The sequence below is a fragment of the Electrona antarctica genome, assembly GCF_951216825.1.
Source record: "Electrona antarctica genome assembly, chromosome: 22".
NCBI lineage: Eukaryota > Metazoa > Chordata > Actinopteri > Myctophiformes > Myctophidae > Electrona > Electrona antarctica.
This window is the reverse complement of record NC_136805.1, coordinates 24332770-24355483: the sequence shown is the minus strand read 5'-3', so window position 1 is coordinate 24355483 and position 22714 is coordinate 24332770. Positions and strand designations below refer to the sequence as shown.

General features: G+C 41.4%; 1 protein-coding gene across 2 annotated transcripts; it reads left to right on the top strand.

Moving 5' to 3' along the window:
* The first annotated feature begins 1770 nt into the window (after positions 1-1770).
* top2a (DNA topoisomerase II alpha) lies at positions 1771-21743 on the top strand. Of its 2 annotated transcripts, XM_079492555.1 has the most exons (36): positions 1771-2048; positions 3958-4110; positions 4338-4428; positions 4569-4632; positions 4747-4892; positions 4988-5085; positions 5180-5392; positions 6117-6290; positions 6470-6571; positions 7037-7174; positions 7510-7648; positions 7796-7953; positions 8104-8229; positions 8652-8762; positions 9588-9693; positions 9811-9920; positions 10296-10388; positions 10567-10681; positions 11166-11287; positions 11744-11892; positions 12725-12956; positions 13321-13455; positions 13590-13790; positions 13996-14191; positions 14622-14713; positions 15741-15890; positions 16151-16234; positions 16768-16956; positions 17234-17360; positions 17971-18138; positions 19633-19825; positions 20269-20306; positions 20407-20532; positions 20913-20963; positions 21036-21232; positions 21441-21743. In XM_079492555.1, the coding sequence occupies exons 1-36, from the start codon at positions 2025-2027 to the stop codon at positions 21582-21584; spliced, it is 4755 nt and encodes a 1584-aa protein (XP_079348681.1). In that variant the 5' UTR covers positions 1771-2024; the 3' UTR covers positions 21585-21743. The 2 variants fall into 2 exon arrangements, with proteins under 2 accessions (XP_079348681.1, XP_079348680.1); XM_079492554.1 differs by having other exon boundaries at positions 20913-21232.
* Positions 21744-22714: the final 971 nt, after the last annotated feature.

The following is a 22714-nucleotide window of genomic DNA, read 5'->3' as shown; positions in this document are numbered from 1 at the left end:
CATGTATTTTGATGTTGCTGTGAATGACTCTGCCTGTTGAGTGTTGTGTTCTGTTGTTGTCTCGGCTACAATGAAAATGAGGGCCTGCCCCTCAACTGTATTTAAAGAGCATACATAAAGGTTATGATGATGATGATGATGATGATGATGATGATGATGATGATGATGATATCCAATTGGGTTCGTTGAAGCACACAACCAAGCTGGATTTCCCGCAGAGGAACTTCAACTTCAGCGTGTCGGGGCCGGGGGTTCGAATCCCCATCCAAACGACCTTTGCTGCATGTCACTCCCCATCTCTCTCCCCATTTCCTATCATACTACTATCCAAAAAAAGGGGGATCTTCTCTTTTTCTGTCTTTCTTGCTTTGGCTGGCTTTCTTTTCCTTTCCTTTTAGTCGCTGTATTTGGCCCTGGTAGGCCATTAGGACAGGGGGTGTGGTGAAAGGCACCTTATCCATGACATGAGGACAAACCACACATGCAGCCAGTTTGCAGAGGGCATAAAGTGGGTCCCACTTTATGCCCTCTCCTCCGCCCTGGACAAGGAAGATGAGATCAATCATGGATGGTGGCAATTAGCCATAACAGCTCAGGAGAAAAAGTGTGTCAATTAACATGTATGATTAAAACAAATATAATTTCAATTTCAAATCACATGTACATACTTTATTTTTGTATTGGACCATTTATTTAATACGCATATCTTGACACAGGGATGTACACTTGGAAAGATAACAACAGACACAGAGTCCCCCATAAATAATTGAATTTACTTGGATGGAAGGATGGAATGGATGCATGCCCTATTTTGGGTTACAAAAAAGAAAAAGAATAGAAAGGGTTATTGCCCCATCTACTGGTTGTCTTATTATGTCATATTATTTTGGTTAAAACTAAAAAGGTCTTTGTTAAAAAGTTAAAGCTCTGTATCCTGTATCTCAGTCACACACACGCACACGCACACACACACACGCACACGCACACACAGACAGTGTACATTGTACAATATATGACTTACAATAGTACCTTTGCATTCAAGATGGTCAAATGTTTTCCATGCATGTCATGATGCAAAGAGCGTCGCAGTCCCGCCTCCTACCCTGGACCAGGAAATGAAACCCAATGCATTATTCTCATAGACATTTCTTAAAGTATTTATTTAAAGACGGTTACGCCGCGGACAAAGCCAACTCGAGTCGTGACAACTCATGACAACACAAACAATATTTTGGACCAAACAAATAATTAGAAAGAAGAAAAAAACGGCAGGTTACAACACTTTTTTTGTTGTTTTTCTTCTTTGTAATTATTTGTTTGATCCAAAATATTGTTTGTGTTGTCATGAGTTGTCACGACTCGAGTTGGCTTTGTCCGCGGCGTAACCGTCTTTAAATAAATACTTTAAGAAATGTCTATGAGAATAATGCATTGGGTTTCATTTCCTGGTCCAGGGTAGGAGGCGGGACTGCGACGCTATGTTGGTTTCTCCATAGAGTTTATTTGTATTTGTATTATTATTATTATGGGTCAACAAATAAAAAACATCAGAACAGAAAAGGGGCATTGATTGGACCAGAATGTACTTGACGTAGACTGTTCTTGTCATGCATCGGATTGGAAGACAGCAGGGCGGGCTAAACCCTATATATATACTCTATGGCTAAACCCCTTGGCTCCTGATTTGTAGTTCCAGAAACGATCCGTTCCATTGGCCAGCCGAAATGAACTAAGCAACAAGAGGTTTCCTATGATTGGTCTAAGCGGCTGTCAGTCAGAGGTCCTAAAGCGGTTGGCGCGAGAACTCGAGGAGCGCAACTGCGCAAGGAAGGACTTTTCAAAATTTCAAATGACCGGCAGCTGTAGCCGTCTCGGTTCTTACTTCGTAGTAGTTTAGTTGTCGCCGTCAACCCTACACAAAGTACACATTTCGTAGGTTTAGGCGAGATAACAACATATTGTCGTTTTGTCGGTTGTCGTTTTTCTCTCGTCTCCACTGCAGGACTATAAACACAAAAGGAACAATGGCACAGGCTGTACCGCTGAAGGTAGGCAGGCACACGGTGCTACTAGCAAACTTAGCTTTCTGAAGGAGGGAAAACAGTAGCCAATAGCCACGTTTTAATTTGTAACACCATACAAAACATTTTAGACCTAAATTGTTTATCCGACAGTATTTTTAAATTATGCGCCTAGTCTACTCTTCATGCAACGTACGATACTGCCATTTTGCATTTTATGGGGTCCCATTTTACTCAAAGAAAGCTCTTATCAAAAAGATCTCGTGTGACACCCACTAAAGTCTAGTGTCTAGCAATGTGTACAACTGTACAATCACTACAATTAATGTATTTTGGTGCAGAATACGATATATTTTTAGTCTGCTGTTGTTTTCCAGACATGATGTGTTTTTCGCTTGCCTCACTTGCAAAAAGGCCTGGTCTTTCTGTTAGCACTTGGTGGCGGCGGCGCTACTACGGTAGTTAACTATACTAGTAGTTAACGAGCTGAGAGAAGACGATACTGTTGTAGTTAAAATATTGTGTGTGATATGGAGTAGGCCTATGTCTGTTTGTAGTTGCATGTACAATGAAGATCTTTAGTTAAGAAGATACTATCCCCCAAATTGTATTGATTGATTGAAATATTTATTAACAGTTTGCAGAATTACAGTACACCATCTGTCTGTATACCATTTCGCGTGGGATAGATGCAAAGGGACACTCCGTAAAGACGTTGTGTCCCTGGGTCTGTCCCTGGCTGTGTCCGACTCCGAGCACAAAAATAGCATTGTTCACCACCAAGTGTCACTGTTGCACAGCCTAACACAGACACACACACAGGCCAGGGAGGAGGGCTTGTACAGTACGTACAGCATAAGTACAGTACAGTGCAACTCACTTCAGACGGGTCTGATTTTTCTGTTCTATGGACCCTATAGGACACAAAACGGTTTACATTATTTATTTTCGCCCTGACAATATTTACCATTAAAAATGCCATCATTCTTTTTCTTTACATGTGACATATGAAACTAGGGGGTTTTCATGATTCTGGATCCATTCCAAGCATTAGTTTTGCAGAAAAAACACTCATTGGGCTAAAAACGGCCATCACAAATGTGCTGACCTCAATGGCTGTTTTTAGCCCCAAGGAGTGTTTTTTTGTGCCAAACTAATGCTTGGAATGGGTTCAGAATCATGAAAACCCCCTAGTTTCATATGTTATTTAAAGAATGATGAAACTTTGAATTTTTTGTCTTTTATATAGGATGTTAATGGTAAATATTGTCAGGGTGAAAATAAAAAAATGTAAACCGTTTTTTCTGTGCCCTATAGGGTCCATACTAGAACATTTGTCTGGTTTACAAGAATCTTCACGAAACGTTCATTTAAGTACACAATGACATACACTAAATGTTAACCACATGGTCAAACCATGTGACATGTGTATGAGGTCGAATAATCCCCCTAGGCTATTTGACGTGGGAATCCCTCCATTTTGAATGTTTTCAGATGCCAACCCTGGTAGGCTGGTACTGTAACACTTGCACGTTTTGGTAAGATAAGATAAGTGCAAAAATGATGCAATGTTAATGTGTGGACAATTCTGTCTGTTCAAATCAACATGATGGTTCCCTGTTCTTAATCTTAATAACATTGTGTCATCGTGTCATCGTGAAGTGATCAGTGGTTATGATGTGCACCTGCACACTATCGCCTCTGGAAAATGAACTGACATTCATATCAACTCCACACACTGATGAAGGCCCGGTAGCCGAAACGTTTATCATTTTAATGTAGGAAATAATTCAAACTACTTGTCTTGCCACTGTGCGATGTGCGACCCAGTACCTTATTTATATGATGATGATCTAAGTGGATAGAAAGTCAGAGCGCAGAGTTTACAAGAAAAGTCATTGCCTGTTGAAATCTGACACCACAATCTTTCCAACAGAACATGTTCGAGAACAAGCAAGTGGAGAAGACAAAAAAAGACAAAGATCCCAAGCGTTTGTCTGTGGAGAGAATCTACCAAAAGAAGACCCAGCTTGAGCACATTCTGCTCAGACCAGACTCCTACATTGGTTCGGTGGAGCCGGTCACACAGGTAACTTGAAACGACCTGTAATGTTATGCAACTACTTCTGAAAACGCATGAAAATAGAACATATTTCATACAAATGTATCCATAAAAGTAACTAACTGACTTTGCGAAGTGAGAATTGACTGTTATTGGACTACTAGACACTGATGGTTTTCTACAATAATCTTAAATGTTTCTGGACCAATTATACGCGGATGTTGTGTAATGACATGAGTAACCTCTTCATATAGCAAATGTGGGTGTATGATGAAGAGGAGGGACTGAACTGCCGTGATGTAAAATTTGTGCCAGGGCTCTACAAGATCTTTGATGAGATCCTAGGTGAGTAAAAGCCCTAGGATAATACTACAGTGTACAATATTTTGTCTTCCTCAAACTTAACTATTGTCCCCAAGGTTAAAAAGGCAAGTGTTACCATTGAGAACAGCTGTATTCAACTGTACATTTTGGTATCTTCTCAGTGAATGCTGCTGACAATAAGCAGAGGGACCAGACCATGTCCTGCATCAAGATCAACATTGACCCGTGAGTACAGCACTGTTGTGCGGCCGGTGATTAAAAGTCAAAATGGTGACCAACTGTAAATGCTAGGCCACCTCCACAGTCGGGTAGTGATATTTCTTCTACCCTGTTTCCCAGTGAGAACAACATTATCAGTGTGTGGAACAACGGGAAGGGTATTCCTGTGGTGGAGCACAAGGTGGAGAAGGTCTATGTGCCAGCACTCATTTTTGGACAGCTGCTCACCTCAAGTAACTACGACGATGATCAGAAGAAAGTTACAGGTATGATTTTGGACATAAATATGGTTGTCTGACGACTAAAAATGGCTTTTCAAGAAACGTGAATAGCATCTTCATCCGGTTACTTGCTCTTGTAGGTGGTCGTAATGGATATGGTGCTAAGCTATGCAACATCTTCAGCACCAAGTTCACTGTAGAGACTTCCTGCAAGGAATCTAAGAGGACTTTCAAGCAGGTAAGGATGGAAATTCAGCCACCCTTGATTCTGACTCATATTTACCTTGAATTGTTCATCTCGATCGTCTCCCTGCTCATGTCTCCCTTCACAGACCTGGTACGACAACATGGGTCGTGCTGGGGAGCATACGATCAAACCCTTCAACGGGGAGGAGTACACCGTCGTCACCTTCAAGCCTGATCTGCCCAAGTTCAAAATGTCTGTCCTAGACAGGGACACGGTGGCCCTCATGACCAGGCGAGCCTATGACATCGCTGGCACCTCCAAGGGGGTCCGTGTGTTCTTCAATGGCAAGCGACTGCCTGTAAGTTAACATGCTCCTTAATTTGCTTATACCTTGTCGCTAAGCATTCTAGTACTGCTACTATGGTACAACTGCTGTTCTAAATCCTTTAGACTCGTTATTGACCTTATACCTACCCTGAAACGTACCGTAGTTAAGTCACCATCAACAGCCAATAAAGGGACCACCATTCTTACCCACGTACCTTAGTTACGTCATCAAGAATGGTGGTCCCCCATTGGCCGACGGACAACACCGACATACGCAGCCGATTACAGCACTTGTGCAAGTAATTACGTCACCATCAACAGCCAATTAGGGACCACCAAGGACAGGCCTACATACCATACATACGCAGCCGACCACAGTACTACTAATGATTTTACATGATGATTTGTCATAATCATGGTAATGATTTTCATTAGTCATAAGCATGGTATGTCTATGACATACATGGGCATATCTATCTTTGTTATTACTACTCGTGTATATATGATGTTGCATGTTGTATTATTTTTGGTCTTTGGATTTCTTGAGGAATTTAATACACAGGACCCTAACGGACACAAGCTCTGAGAGCTTATCTGGGTTATTCTTTTAGCATTCCTTTGTATAAATCTTCAAACAGTTTGCAAAAAGAGGCACGTGGCAAAGTAATCAATCAGAAATGTACTTTGTTTAGCTATTTGCATTCTGCACTGTACTCGCAGACTTGCATAACACAACCATGCCCTCTGTCTTCCAGGTGACAAGTTTCAGAAACTACGTAGATCTGTACTTAAAGGACAAGACTGATGAGCTGGGCGGGCCCCTCACTGTGATCCATGAGGTGGTCAATCCGCGCTGGGAGGTGTGCTTAACCATGAGTGAGAAGGGATTCCAGCAAGTCAGCTTTGTCAACAGTATTGCCACCACAAAGGTAACAATTTGCTGTGTTGTACTTGCATATCCTCGGTGAAGAGCAGAAAGCATTCTGGGGGATTTATTTGAATTAGCAGGACATGTTCTTTGGCAGCAAAGTGTGGAGCTTGACTGCCCTCTGAGGATTTCATCACATTAAACTTAAACATTAAAATGTTTTTGTCCTCTGAACCCCAGGGAGGGAGGCACACAGACTTCGTGGCTGACCAGGTGGTGACCAAGCTCATTGACGTTGTGAAGAAGAAGAACAAAGCCGGAGTAGTTGTCAAGCCTTTCCAGGTACACTCCCGCAGCGTACCTGTACCACAGCTGCTCTAGTACTGGCTGATTCATTCATTGACTTATAATCAATATCACGGTTAACTTTTGCCTCTAATGATTATTACATTATTTCAAATGGTGAAAATGGCAGATCTACAAGCTCCCAATGCGTCACAGAGGCCAGCTTTCACTTAATCTTGGACCCATTCACATTTTCCACCATGGTTACTGGTTAGCTGGACTTGGTGCGTGTCTCCAAGTTTCACCCCAATTCTTCCTTTTTTTTTGGCTTTTTCTGCCTTTATTGATAGATTGAAAGTAATCTGACAGGAAATGGGGAGAGAGATGGGGGAGAAGACACGCGGCAAAGGCCGTCTGGATCAGGGGTCGAACCTGCGGCACGACTCAGCAGCCTAGGTGCCCAGACGGTTGGGCCAAGTTTCACCCTAATTCTAACTAAGTGACGTGCTCTTCTCTATCCAGGTGAAAAACCACATGTGGCTGTTTGTCAACTGCCTGGTTGAGAACCCCACCTTTGACTCTCAGACCAAAGAGAACATGACTCTTCAGCCGAAGAGCTTCGGATCGACCTGTTCTCTCAGTGACAAGTTCATCAAACAGGTATGAACAAACCACACCTCTTTATTCTGTATCCAACACTACATTTTAGGCTACCATTATCTCTAAAAAGACCTTCACAATCTGTGTGTATGTAGTGTCTCGTTGTTCCAGTTTGACAGCCCTAATAACACCATCCTACCACACTCGATTTGTTATAAGAAATCTCTCGGTGGAAGAGTAGGGAGTCCGCGTCGCAGGCTATATTGTAGTAACATACCATACAGATTGTCTAAATTTGTATTCATTAGCAATAAGCATTTTCTGACCAACTGTTTTGTTAAGCCACCTGTTCTTCCTGAAAGCATTCCCAACGCTGTGTTTCTTTACGCCTTCAGGCTACAACCTGTGGGATCGTGGAGAGCATCATGAACTGGGTGAAGTTTAAGGCTCAGGCACAACTCAATAAGAAGTGCTCAGCTGTCAAACACACCAAAATCAAGGGCGTGCCCAAGTTGGATGATGCCAATGATGCAGGTAAACATCTGGCCATGGCCAACACAAATTATATTGAGTTGCATTACAAAATGGGATTGTTATATAAGTTTCTTGAAATATTCACCCGCTCATTCCTGAATGTGGGTTTCAAGCGAAATAATGTATTGTAACCCCATCCTCCCCCAGGTGGGAAGAACTCTTCTGGCTGCACCCTGATCCTCACTGAGGGAGACTCAGCCAAGACTCTGGCTGTGTCTGGTCTGGGTGTGGTCGGCAGGGACCGCTACGGGGTCTTCCCCCTCAGGGGTAAAATGCTGAACGTTCGGGAAGCTACTCACAAGCAGGTTTGCAGCTTTTTAGGTTACAGAGTATATGCTCAGCCCTGTCCTGCTACTGTATGCATTTGTTATTCATGCACCTCCATTTAAGAAATGTCTTGATCCTCCTATGACTGTGTTAAACAAACAGCTGAATACTCAATACAACATTTTCAGATCATGGAGAATGCAGAGATCAACAACGTCATCAAGATCATGGGCCTCCAGTACAAGAAAAACTACAGTGACGTGGAGTCTCTGAAGTCTCTGCGCTACGGCAAACTCATGATCATGACCGATCAGGTGTGCTCACAATTTCATTTCACATTCACCACTGACAATAAATCCATGGCAGTTAACTTCAAACACCCTGTTTTCAATTCACATCATGGAGACCTGTTGCATGGTTGCCCGCATTTATCTGCCACACTTAACTTTCCTGTCTAAAAGCAACCATAAAATGGCCATAAAATAATCTTTTGAAATGGATAAAATTTGGGAAGTGCATTTATCTGAAGGATCGTACTAATTGTAATTTTTAACCCTTTTTTTTGTAAATGGCCAATATACAAACTCACAACATGCTGCAATGCGCCGTGAGCTTCTAAGTTAGCTATTTTTGGAAGGAAAAGTAAACGGCCATTTAGAAACAAAATGGGGCTTATGTGATTAAGAACTCTGTTATGTATGTAACCAGTTGCTGTCTGCTTCTCTTCTACTAACAGGATCAGGATGGATCCCACATCAAAGGTCTGCTGATTAACTTCATCCATCACAACTGGCCTTCCCTGCTGCGCCACAACTTCTTGGAAGAGTTCATCACCCCCATCATTAAGGTACAGGCTTAGTAAAATATAATGTGCTTTTGTCCATAGCCTCTTCACCAGGGGTGAGCAGGTGAATTGCAATTTTCTCAAGTGTTGGGCTATACAAGTGTGCTCACCGCCAGTCTATTTTTGTTGGCCTATGTCAGGGATGGGCAACTTTGACGATGGAGAGGGCCACTATATTTCCACACTCATTCCAGAGGGCCATATATTATTGTCGTAGCAAAAATAGCCGATCTACAAGCTCAAAACGTGTCGCGCTGCGACACGTTTTGAGCTTGTAGATCGGCTATTTTTGCTATATTCGAATTGAAATCTTGAATTATTTTTTTCTATATTTGAATTGGAATCCTGAAAATTTACATTTTTATGTAATTTCAAATGCCTTTAATTATACTTGTGTTGAGCAATGATCTACTAATGTAGATACTAATTAAAGTGGGTCATGTTTGCATGTTGTGGAATTAGTATTCAGTATTCTGACATTAACCTGAGGGCCACATTAAGTGAAGGTGGGGGGCGCATGTGGCCCCCGGGCCGCCAGTTGCCCACCCCTGGCCTATGTATTCCTGACATCTACTGTATGTCTGCTCTCAATAAGTATCTCTGCTGTCGAAGAAACCACCCAACTCTAAAATGTTCATTTTTCAGGAAATGAAAAATATACGTTTTTCAGGAAATTAAGAACCTTATTTGGAAAACTAATCAATACTGCCTCATCAAAGTTGGTGTTGTGACTATATTGTCACGAGATAAAAAAAATAATACAACTATTATGGCACAACAAAACTATGAAACGGGTCTTAAGTGATCTTATTGTAACTCTTCCTTCAGGCCACTACCAAGAAGTCGGAGGTGTCGTTCTACAGTATCCCGGAATTCGACGAGTGGAAGGAGAAGCAGTCTAACCTAAAATCTTGGAGAATCAAGTATTACAAAGGTTTGTCTCAAACCCCTGTGTGGTAGTACAATCCAGAACAAGTAAGCACTCTTATTTCACATGCACATCTCTTCATTGCTGGAGTGTTGGCATGTCTAACATGGTGTGTCTATTTAGGTTTGGGTACCAGCACAGCCAAGGAGGCCAAAGAGTACTTCACTGACATGCAGAAGCATCGGATTCCATTCAAGTACGGTGGGGTCGCAGACGACGAGGCAATCACCCTGGTATGATGTCTCCATCTCTCCGTCACTAGTGTCCTGGCTCCATGTCATTGAGGCACCTATAAAAAGTGTTTGTTTGGCAGAACCAAATATGCCTGAAATCTTAATTAATTCTGGTCAACAACTGAAGGTATTTTCATGACCTGTTTTTCCATACAATATGGTGTAGTGCCAATAGGCCATGGTGTCATTTCACCTACCATTTGATTAATATCTGTTTTTGAACTGTGGCTATTGGCTAATACACTTTGTGTAATCCAGCCCTAAAATATTGCTATCATTGAGACAGTGAATGAATTGAAGGGTGCAAGCCCTGGATATTGGTCAGGATTGACTCGCCACACCATTGCATTCATCCCATTCTTGCATTTCACTCAGGCCTTCAGTAAGAAGATGATTGAGGAGCGTAAAGAGTGGCTAACCAGCTTCATGAACAAAAGGCGCCACCAAAGGGAAAACAACCTACCAGAGGTACCTACAAAGTATTTAAAAAAACTGTATTCTCATGGCATGTTCTGAGGGGAAAGTACATTGTGCTTTTGTAGGAAATGTATGCCAATATTATATTACAGAATTCTGTAAAAATGTGACGCGTTATGGCAAGAGGTCATGTTGTCATCTTCCATTGTCTCTACACTATTCCCCTCAGGACTACCTGTACGGTCAAACCACCAAGTCTCTCTCCTATAATGACTTTGTCAACAAGGAGCTGGTGCTCTTTTCCAACTCTGACAACGAGAGGTCGATCCCCTGTCTAGTTGATGGTAAGCGATATAGATTATGTAATACCTGATGCATGTCCGACTTCGCCTGATAATGGTCGTTGAGTGGCTTAATTGGAGTCTAACCGGTACCAGATTCTTGGGTCCTCTAATCAGAGATTACCGATGTTTTGACTCATTATAATTTTTATCTTGAAATCAATTTGAAAAAGTCTGATTTGATAATTTTTTATCTTGAAATCAATTAACCCCTGATTTGATAAAATAAGAGAACAATTTACTTGATAAACAAAAAATAAAAGGAACAAATATCTCGACACATTGGCTGCATAATTGCAAAAAGTCAAATGATGACTAATATATGAGCCAAACTACGTAGTATTGCAGTATTTGCAAAGTAAAATGGCTGTGCACAACACAGCATTACACGTTTGTTATTGACAACATGTACACACACTCCCTCTACTTCACCTCTGTAGCAGTACTTATCATGGTGATGCATGTATTGTTTCCTGTTGTGTTTTAGGCTGTAAGCCAGGTCAGAGAAAGGTGCTGTTCTGCTGCATGAAGAGGAACGATAAGCGGGAGGTGAAGGTGGCCCAGCTGGCTGGTTCTATAGCCGAGATGTCGGCCTACCACCACGGCGAGGTGAGCTGTTGAGACCACATAACCTTTACAGTGGCCCATTATTTATTCTACATTTGAACCACGCACGGACCACCATTTGATGAGATTTAGCCTCTCAGACCCAAAACTATATGATTTTGTCCACAATTCCATGCTGTATTGAGGTGGTACCATTAGAGAATGTACAATTGTTATTTTGATCAACATTTGCCCGTTATCTCTCCTAATTGTATAGACTTCTTGTAAATTAAATTATTGTTAAACATCTACAAAGCCAAATCCAAGAGTTGTGAAAGTTCTAGCTACAAAGCCAATTAACTGTTGTTGCCACAGTGTGATTTCAAAAAGGCCTACTTGTATAAACGGGCCACATCACAAAATCCCGTAAAAATATTTGGGATGATCATAATAGTCATAATTGTTCAGTTCTAATATTTCATGATCCGTTTCAATTATGTGCTTAATCGTTTTCCCCAGGCCTCTCTGATGCAGACCATTATTGGCTTAGCTCAGGACTTTGTGGGAAGCAACAACTTGAACCTGTTGCAGCCCAAGGGTCAGTTTGGAACCAGGCTCCATGGTGGCAAGGACTCTGCCAGCCCTCGATACATCTTTACCATGCTCAGGTCAGAAGCCCTCATTTCTAGAGTTCAATTTGCTGGGGAGTACTAACCTGACTCTGCCAGATTGCGGCAGTATTGAGTTCACAAGTTCCCTCCTGCCTGCATCTGGGCTCTCAAGCAGATACGATGAACCGGAAGCAGCGGGACAAACAACATTAGGTTGTGTTTACATTTGCGCTGTGGCACAGCTTCAATATGTCATAAGTCTCGCGTTGATCCCGCCTCTAGCGACCGCATACAGCCGCATATAGCTCCGACCAGAATTGGTTTGGGGTGCATCGTCTCATGTTGTCCAGCAGGGGGAGTGGTTTCACCAGGCTAGGGGAGTACACCATTTCATACCGAATTAAAGTAAAGATACTTGGGAGCCTGAATTGGTGTGCTGAGTTTTTCATTTCTTATATGACTTCATTTTGATCCAGCACCCAGCCTATAGGTATTGATGTGCGTGTCCTTTTTGACTGTTTGTTCAGTCTCCTACTAGTACACCATTTCATTAAAATTCAAGGTGATAGATCTGATTCTTGCTTCTGGTAGACTGTTGGTGTGATGTTATCAAATGGACACAATTCTATTTAAAAACATGTTGACCACCACCATTAACCCTGTTTTGGGTATATTTGTCAGACACTTGTAATCTGTATTTTATTCAAAACTAGTAAATGGAAGATCTACAACTTGGCTCGCAACACATATGTGAGCTGGTAGATCTGCTATTTTCTCTTACATGACTATTGTGCTATTGGCTACATGACTGATCTGATCATCTAACGTAACTTGAGCTACATTCTATGTATCACTGATGCTGTACTAATAAAGTTTGTCTCTCCTACAGCACTTTAACCCGTCTCCTCTTCCCCCCTGTGGACGACAACTTGCTCAAGTCCAACTTTGACGACAATCAGCGCGTGGAGCCAGAATGGTACATTCCCATTATCCCCCTTGTGTTGGTGAACGGAGCCGACGGCATTGGCACCGGCTGGTCCACAAAGATTCCCAACTACGATATCAGGGAAATCGTCAGCAACGTTCACCTCATGCTCAACGAAGAAGAGCCGCTGCCCATGGTGAGAAGTTTGTATGGTTTAATGCCAGGTCGCAAGGAGGGTCAAGGCATGGAATGCCTATAGACCCCCCGCACAGATCCTTACCTTTATGTTAACCAAACCCATACCTAATCTTCTGCTCCTAGTCTTATGCTCTATAGAGGGAAATGGATGTTAACATTTCTTTTTAGAAAGAAAATTATAACATTTAGTTTTGTCAAAAAGATATTCCTATGCTGCTCAAAAGCAAAGCTTTTCTTTAAGGAATCCATTGCACTTGCACAACTTGAGTCCCTATCCAATATATATTTGTTATATTTAAGGTCCAGCAATCCAATGAGAAAGACCTAGACACTAAGTATTTACTTTGCTCTCCTGCCTGCAGCTTCCCAACTACAAGGGTTTCAAGGGGACCCTTGAACATTTGAATGAGAACCAGTACATGAACAGTGGAGAAGTGGCCATCATCGACTCAACCACCATCGAAATCTCTGAATTGCCAGTCAAAACATGGACTCAGGTTAGTCTGCCCTTGGCCCCTCACTATTTTCTGTATATTTCTAATACATGCCCTTGATTTGGCTGCGTTCATCAGTACAACCAAATACTTATATCTGTCTCATTCCGCTGCCATTCTGGTCCTTTGCTTTCTAGAATTACAAGGAGAGCGTGTTGGAGCCCATGCTGAACGGCACAGAGAAGATTCCCGCTCTGATCACGGACTACAAGGAGTACCACACCGACACAACGGTGCGTTTCATGGTCAAGATGACGGAAGAGAAGCTGATGGAAGCAGAGGCTGCTGGACTCCATAAGGTCTTCAAACTGCAGACCTCGCTCACCTGCAACTCCATGGTAACTACTATCTGAAACACACCTCCATAAACTCAATTTATGCTTTGTCGCATGCCAACTATAGTAGACCTACAACGAGTCGCACGCACAACGCATTGCAAAGCAAGTTCCTTGCATGCACATTACTTTTTCTTCTTGAGAACATTGTTGGAATTTTGTTCAATTTGTTCCTTTTTCAACAAGCACCTCCTACTGTCTCCTTCAGGTGCTGTTCGATCATGTTGGCGGCCTGAAGAAGTTCGACTCTGTTCTTGAGATCATGAAGGCCTTCTATGAACTTAGGCTTAAGTACTATGGGCTGAGGAAGGAATGGCTGGTGGGCATGTTGGGGGCAGAGAGTGCGAAACTCACCAACCAGGCACGCTTCATCCTGGAGAAGATTGAAGGCACCCTGGTAATCGGTGAGTAGCAGCATGCCACCCAAACATTTGTTTCTGAAGGCTCCAGCAATATCGGGTTACATTTTCAGACTGAAGCCTAGTGCAGACTTTACACACCCCCCAGATCCCCACCCCTGTGGTCATTGTACGCTATTTACACTGTGAACATGCTTTCCCCGTTTGCATCCGTGTATGCTGAGGTTGTGCTGCCAAGAACACATTTCTCCATTGACAAAGACTTTTTACTTGCAACTTGTTGCAGGAAGGTCATCTTTGGTGAAATTGTATTTCGAGGCAAGGAAGTAATCATCTTTGTCTACTACCTTTGTCTGTTAGATTTTTCACACCCCTGCATGAGCATTTATGAATGCATAGAATTTGGTTTGTTTTCATGATTGCAAATTCTGCAATCGTGCAATGCAATGAAATTAAATCCCCTTTGCACCTCCAGAGAACAAGCCAAAAAAGGAGCTGATCCGCATGCTACAAGAGATGGGCTATGACTCAGACCCGGTCAAGGCTTGGAAAGACAGCCAAGAAAAGGTGTGTTGCTCTCTGCAGTGTTCATAAAGAATGTGGCATGTTGAGAGAATTCAGCTGGAAAAATGTGAGTCGTTTCTTTTGCACTCCAGCCCAGAAAAGACATTACACGTATCAGTCGGACTGTTGGAGACTCTGTGGGGAAACATTGGCAAATCATTTTCATGTGTTCTGGAGTTGCCCTTCTGTGGTTCCATTTTGGAGAAGTGTCCATAGTGTCCTGGAAGCAGTTTTTAGTGTTGACATTCCTTTTGATTTTAAAACCATGTATCTTGCAGATCTGGAGGGACTTCAATTTGTAAAGCAGGATCAGTATCTATTGAGGGTATTGCTGGTGGCATCCAAAAAAGCCTTAACAAAAAAGTGGCTTACAAATGTAATACCAACTATAAATGAATGGATTGATTTAATCTATAGTATATTTATTATGGAGAGAATTACCTTCAGCTTCAGAGGTCAAGTTGAAGTCTTCACAGATAACTGGTTTAGATGGATTGCTCATGTTTCTACCATAAGACCTGATTTTGTATAGTTTCAGTTAAACCTGTTTAACCTGTATATGCACCTGTTTGAGGTACTTATGTATTATGAATGATCATCGATAGAGAAGAGAGGCAGACATCTCCCCTTGTGTGTATTGTACGTATATTGTCTTGTTTTGTTTTCGGTTGTATGTATTGTCAGTCGTTTCGTTTTCATGTATGTTTGATTAAAATTCAATAAAAAAAAATGTGGCATGTTAACCACATGAACCATGGCATTACTATTCTGGCCATGTTATAATGGACAGACATTTTGTGAAAATAGTGACATTTTGTGAAAATAGCAGATCTACAAGCTTGTGACGTGTTTGATCAAAGATTTAGTGTAGAGGGGAAAAGTCCCCAACTACAAACTACAGAATCCCAGGGGATACACCATCAAAGTAATGGGGTTTAAGTGGTTGAATACTTGCTTCCAGACACAAAAATAAGTCAGAACTCAGAATCTTAATAAAATGTTATTTTATTTCCCCGCTCAAAATATGCAGGAGCATGCAGAGGATGGTCAGGAGGAAGAAGAGACTCCAGAGGAACCAGAAGACAAGAATGCCCCGGACTACAACTATCTGCTGAGCATGCCCATGTGGTACCTCACCAAAGAAAAGAAAGAGGAGCTGTGCAAGCAGAGGGACGCCAAGGTGATTCAACAGTGACCTTCGTTGTAATTAATGTTCTGGGCAGCTCATATCATAATAGGCGAACATTCTGTTAAAATGGCAGGTCTACATGCTCACAATGCGTTCGATGGTCACTATAGGGTTCATTTGGCTAATGACAAAATGTCACTTGTTGTCATTTTGTCATTTTATCTGCATCAACAGCTGACTGGAAAAGGGTGGTTCGTTGATGTTTCATTGTGTAATGGCTTCTTCTCCCGTCTCAAATCCTTGTCCTGTAGATGACCGAGCTGAATGTCCTGAAGACCAAGAGTCCTAAAGACCTGTGGAAGGCAGACCTGGCTGCTTTCACAGAGGAACTGGAGGTAACAAACTACCTATTGCTCAAAATGATTACAGGCCAGTCAATCTAAGATTTCACCCAAAATAAATTGCAATAGTAATCGTTCAAGGTTTTTTATGATCCTTAAGGTCATCCAAATAACATTAAAATTGATTATTATATACATTTTGGATCATGGTAAATTCAGGGGTTGAACATTGAGGTATCATTGAAAACCCATATAAGGCAATAATTTAAAATTTGAATTACCGGTATGCTTTAAAATATGGGTTTCAAAATCGTGGGATAAAAAATCTAGGAGAAACCAACTGGAAATTAAATACTGACATACTTTTGTTGCATACTGTCACAGCAAAAATGGCAATCTAAAAGTATAAATGTGACTTTCAAAGGACCACTGTGCACTAAACACAAATCACTTTGTTTTTTGAGTAATGCTGTGCTCGTGTTGCCACTCACAAGTCCATCCTGTTGCATCTGACATTAACATGGTTCCTGTTCCTCGGGTATCTGGTTCCGATCATTATTTACGTTGTCCTGCTCTTTTCTTTGTAGCGTCTGGAGGCGCAGGAAAAGTTAGACGCTGTCATGCCCGTAGTTAAGGGTAAGGGCGGCAAGGGGAAAGTGGCGAAGGTGAAGCTGGAGTACCAGCCCTCACCACATGGTCGCCGTGTCGTCCCACGCATTACCAGTGCCATGAAGGATGAAGCCGTCAAGAAGGCCAAGCTGCAAAAGAAAGTCAAGGTGTGTAATTTGGTCAAGCTCACACAAACCAATGACCATATGTATGTGTGAGAGAGATAACGGTATTGGAAACCTTTTTACTTTACTGCACTGCATTATTTCCATTTGTTTTATCTACTGGTGCTCGAAAAAGTATTTGCCTCATTGCCAGTTAACTGTTGTTGCCACAGGGCATGGCACAACCAGTTTTAGATTGGGGGACAATATCTTTTTCACATGTTTCACCAGGCATTTTGGGATGGACTTTTCCCTTAATAAAATGAAATTATTTTTTCAGAGCGAGACTGTAGTGACAAAGATTGAGTTTGGAGAAGATGGTGAGGAAGAGCCGATGGGTCTGGCAGAACGACTGCAAAAGAAGACAAAGGCTGGCGCTAAGACCAAGGCTGGCGCTAAGGAAAAAGGTGATATATCTAGTACGGGGCAGAAATATTTAGATACCTGTCAATTTGATTATAAATCCATTTCTGATGCATCTCTATTCCAATTCCCACACTGACTAAAAGTGCTTTCTAGTGATCCATAATAAAACAGATTTTGTTTTGTACTTGTAGTATCTCTTATTACATTACAAACAAAACAAAAGCTGCTTAATGTTTTTAAGCAACATACAAAACGATTTTCCGCATCGCAATTAATCTATGAATCGATTTTAATTTCCACCCCTAATATAATGAGGGGTGGTTGTATTATACAGTGCCAATCAGCAATAATTCACTATTTTTGAACTGTGGGGAAACGTTTCACCTATGTCATGCCTAAAATGGGGACCACAGTGATTAAAATGATTGACAGATAAACCAGCATATACTGTAGGATGGGTACAAATACTGTGCAGTAATTAAATTGTGCCACATTGTGGCCTAGTTGCATACCCTGACAAGTTGGAGATACCTTTTTTTTTCTTTTTTTTCCCAAAACTTTATTTCCACCTAATTGAATTGATATCAAGTTCATAAGAATATAACATGGCTATACTCTAGATCTTTATTGTTACCACTACTTGTGTACCAGTTTCTCCAGGAGGATCAAACACGGGCAAGCAAACCACCCTGCAGTTCAAGCCTGTGGAGCAGAAGACCAAGAGAAACCCCTGGTCAGATTCAGAGTCTGGTTCAGACATTGAGATGTTGTCAGATGACCTGGTGGCACCCAGGGCCAAGGTCGAACGCAAAACCAAAGGTGAGACCACGAACAAGTCTTCATTTTTGCTCGGTCACACAATAGCAGACCTGCAAGCTCACAACGTGGCGCATCCAAAACGGGCTATATGTGAGTGTGGGATGAGGTGGCTTTCTCTTTTTCTTTGCTTCTATGCTGCAGTACTGTCTCATTCTTAATTGATCACCTAGCTTAACTAAACTACTTACACCCAATATACTTCTGATCTGGGTCTACCTGGTCCCCTACTTTTCGCCCCTCTACATAAAATCTCTTCTGCAAGAATAGGCAATTTACAAGCTCACAACGCATCGCAAACGCATTATGAACTTGTAGGTCGTCTATTTTCGTGGAATGTTTGCCTGCTTATTGTGAGGGGACGCCAAGGTTCATGAGAGTAGCTAGAATGGGGACGGGTCTAGGGTTCATGTGGTTAATGTATATCAAGTGTTTCAATATCATCTCTGTGGCAAAACAAAATGTAATAAATCTTCACCTACTGGGCCCGTCACCATTCTGGGCGGGAACCCCTTTTGGTGTTATAACCCTTCTGGATGGAAACCCCTCTTGGGGTTCTGTACAGTATTCAAAAATTATTTTTTGCTGGTATATAAATATTTGAAGTTTTTCAGAAAACTTGGGTCAGGTTTTCAAGGCATTTTTAGAATCAGCCTCAGTCCAAAATGCTTTAATTTGCTGCATTGCATGGCTGGTGAAATCACATCAAGCATGTCAGCACATTGAAACTCAAACACTGAGTCTCTTTTCCTGAGGCTAATTGCCTTCAACTTTAACTTCGGTTTGTGCTTGACAGACACTATACCTAATCTTGTGATTACAGACAAATCATGGAGATGATTTTATTCAGATTTAGATTTATTCAGATGGATCCCCATTAGCTGCCACCGAAGTAGCAGCTACTCTTCCTGGGGTCCATGACAAACAATACATATAACACAACACAATAAAAAAATAACACTGCACAATAAAAACAGGTGCAATCTTGAAAAAAAGACATTCATAATACAAAATACAAATGCATTAAGACATTAAAAATACAGAGAAAATAAAAACACTAAACAAGACATCCCCTTAAATGATGTCAGTTAATTATAAAAAATGATTGCATATCCTACGTCAGTAAATTGATCGATTGGAGTGTGGCGGGGGTGTTCCCATGCTCTTGAATAGACTTTCTGTAATGGGTGATAACTGCCAACACACTGATCCAAACATGGTGTCATAACTACAAACACATCAATTTGATTCAAAATATGAGAATCGGTTAAATTGTTTATATTGTTGGGAGTGTTTTAACAATGCAAGGGGAAATTAATTGCCAAAATTAGCTCTATTACTGAATTGTGAAATTATTTGATGTCTGATTAGGATGACTTTTCTCTAAAGTTAACCAAAGTTGAGCAATGAACCTCTGTGAGAGAACTCATAATCAGAATCGCCCATGACAAGCACATGGAAAACATTAACACAACCATTGTCACCTGCTCCACAAAGGTGCGGTCAAGTACAGTGTGGACAGCGAGGATGAGGACGATGATGACTTTGTCGAGGCCAAAGCTCCAAAAAATAAAGCAGTCCTCAGTGACATGTCTGACACCAGCAGCTTCATAGCAGCTTCTGACGAAAGCAACATGTCAGACAGTGAAGTGGCTGACCCCTCGCCACCACCCAAAGCCCCCAGGGCCACGTAAGTGTGAACGCGAGGCTGCGACATTATGATGGGGAGTACAGTTTGCACCAGAGACTGTTATGCAGCAGTCTCTTCCCTTGTTTATCGATGGTGTATTAATTGTATTTTGTCTGCTTCTACAGTAGTGAAGCTAAAGGTTAACTTCCACATGTACGGTATTGGTCCATGATGTCGGCACGGTCCTACTCCTATAGTTTTATAGTCCTGGAGATTTTTTTCTTCTCCAGTACTTTAACCCTTTTTGGGATGCAGGGCTTTAACCCTGCATCCCAATTTTGACCATGTCATTATTTCAATAATGGCTTATCTACAAGCTCAAAATGCATTGTGATATTTTTTAAATGTATATAATAATTTAGAGTTTTCTTGTCAATGGCTCAGTGGGTCAAGTGGTTAAAAGTTAAGGAGTTAATCCTCAGTCTGACTCTTCTTTTGCACAGGAAGAAAGTGGTGACGAGCAAAACAGGAAAGTCCAGCTGTAAGTATTCTTTTCATATGATGCCTTATAAAGCGGACTATGAGAATTGTTGGGGCTTGAAACTTGACTAATGATGTTTTTTGTTTTCTCTCCTCCCCAGCTCAGTCTGATGAGGAACCTGACATGGAGCCCCCAGCTAAGCCTAAGGCTGCACCAAAGGCCAAAGAGTCGGCACCCAAGAAACCTACTGCTGCCAAGAAACCAGCTCTTTCCAAAAAGTCTGCAGGTAGGACTGCAGTTAAATGCTAAATAATCATCAGTTTGTAGTCTTAAAATCTGTAATTAATTTCCCTGACCTTTAACTTATATTCTAGATCATTGTGCTTTAAGTGAAATATTTAATGAATCTAGAATATATGAAGTTTCACTTTTTACATTATATTACGGAATTGCGTTATTACAGCTAAAAGCTGAACCAGACTTTGGATTCAACCAACTGTCTTTGCTTTAGTTTTGTGTTGTCATAGCTATGAGACATAGTCTTAACTATCTGCAAGATTTAAGTTTATGTACAATGTGTACTTTTTCATTTATACATAAACATAACTAAGTGAAACATTGTTTCAGTTTTGGTGTCCAATCTGTAACCGCTCCATTTCTCCCCAGATGCCAAGCAACCGTCCATTCTCGATGCTCTGTCTAAACCGAAGCCTGTTGTTGCCAAGAAAGCTACCAAGACGATCGCTTCGTTTGACTCCAGCGACTCTGAGGGTGATGCAAAAGCCCCTGCCAAGAAAGCTACCAAGACGATCGCTTCGTTTGACTCCAGCGACTCTGAGGGTGATGCAAAAGCCCCTGCCAGAGCCCCAGCAGCCATGGGGAAACCTGACCTCAAAAGGAAGAAGGCTGTGGAAGACGATAGTGACAGCAGCTCAGACGACCTCATGACCCGTCTCAAAGGCAGAACAACCACGGCTGCCACCAAGGTCAGTGAAGTGACTTTAGATGTTACACTTGTGGTTTGTTGCCCAAGAGGTTGGCAGAGGAAAGGAATTTAGTTTTGGGTGTTTTACTTGGCCTGCCGGTTTTGGGTTTCCTCTCGCAGTGTGTATAATTATATAAGCACAGCTTTCAGAGCTGTAGTTAAAAAAAAACATATTCATTTACATGTGCCTCTCATTGTGACCTTTAAAGAAAACCAAGAAGTGGGATGAAGAGGACGACAGCTTCCACATTTCAGACGATGAAGCTAAGGCTCCTGCAGCAGAGAGGGAAATGCCGTCCCGTGCCAAGAAACCTGTCAAATACGTTGTGGACTCTGACTCCGACAGTAACTAATTTTAAGACCAAATGTGGTCAGTTTGTATGTTTTGTTTTGAAACATTTAGTTAATGGCCTAAACATAAATTTAAAAAAGAATACATGAAGCACACCCATTTTATTTTTGGTTTATACTTAGTGTGTTAAACTTAACCTCAAAAGGAAATGGGCTATAAGGCTGGTTAAAAGATGTAAGGTTTTTAGAAATGTTTGTATTTCACCATTCTCTTTTATAAATGTTTCACCATCTCTTTTATAAATGTTACACCATTCTCTTTTATAAATGTTGCATTTCATCATTCTCTTTGAATTCCTGTCTGTTCCTGTCTTTTAATGTAAATACTTGAATGGCTGTTTGTTTGTTTTGTTTTTGCCAATAAAGTTTCATATAAAAATGTCTTGTGCTGTGATCATTATTCTTTCTGAGCTTTTTTTTTTGGTGTGCTTATGTGCTGGCATGTTGGTGAAGAATAGACCTGTCCTGTGCACTGCTGCAAAAGAAGTGGGTGTGTCCTTTTATTTAAATAAGATGACTTGGGAAGGAGCTTTATACCAATGCCGAGTGTTTCAGATGAACGGTGAACCTGTCATTTGGGAAGCACAATCTGAGTAAGTTTAAGACTAATTTAAGATGTTTTAGGTCAAATGGCTCATAAAGAACCCATATGACATATACATCTGACTTCTTTATCTTGTTTTCAAAAACTTTTTTTTTTTTTTTTCCTTTTTGGATTTTGTCAACACAATAATAGATGGAAGACTAATGCCGGTAAATCAGATTTGAGCATGAGACTGAACCAAACATGACGGTAGGTTTGGCATGTTTTTCAATGCTGGGTAAACTACTGGCTGATCTGCCTGGGTAGGCTATATCAATTATTGGATGGCAGTCAGTTAAACCATTTAGACTTGCATATTATTAAAACTCATTGGCGTGCATTTACAACAAAACATTTTCCCTCATTAATACAACTTTTTGCAAATGAAAGAATTGTGGTTACACAATGTTTGAGGTTTCTTTATTCATGTTGGGGTGTTCCTGTTTTGGACCTTGTGCTCTTGAAGATTGGTCTGGCATGTACAGCTTATGATTGAGATCCTTCCTGTCATTAGGGAAGCTCTTTCAAGTGCTCATCAAGAGCTCGCTC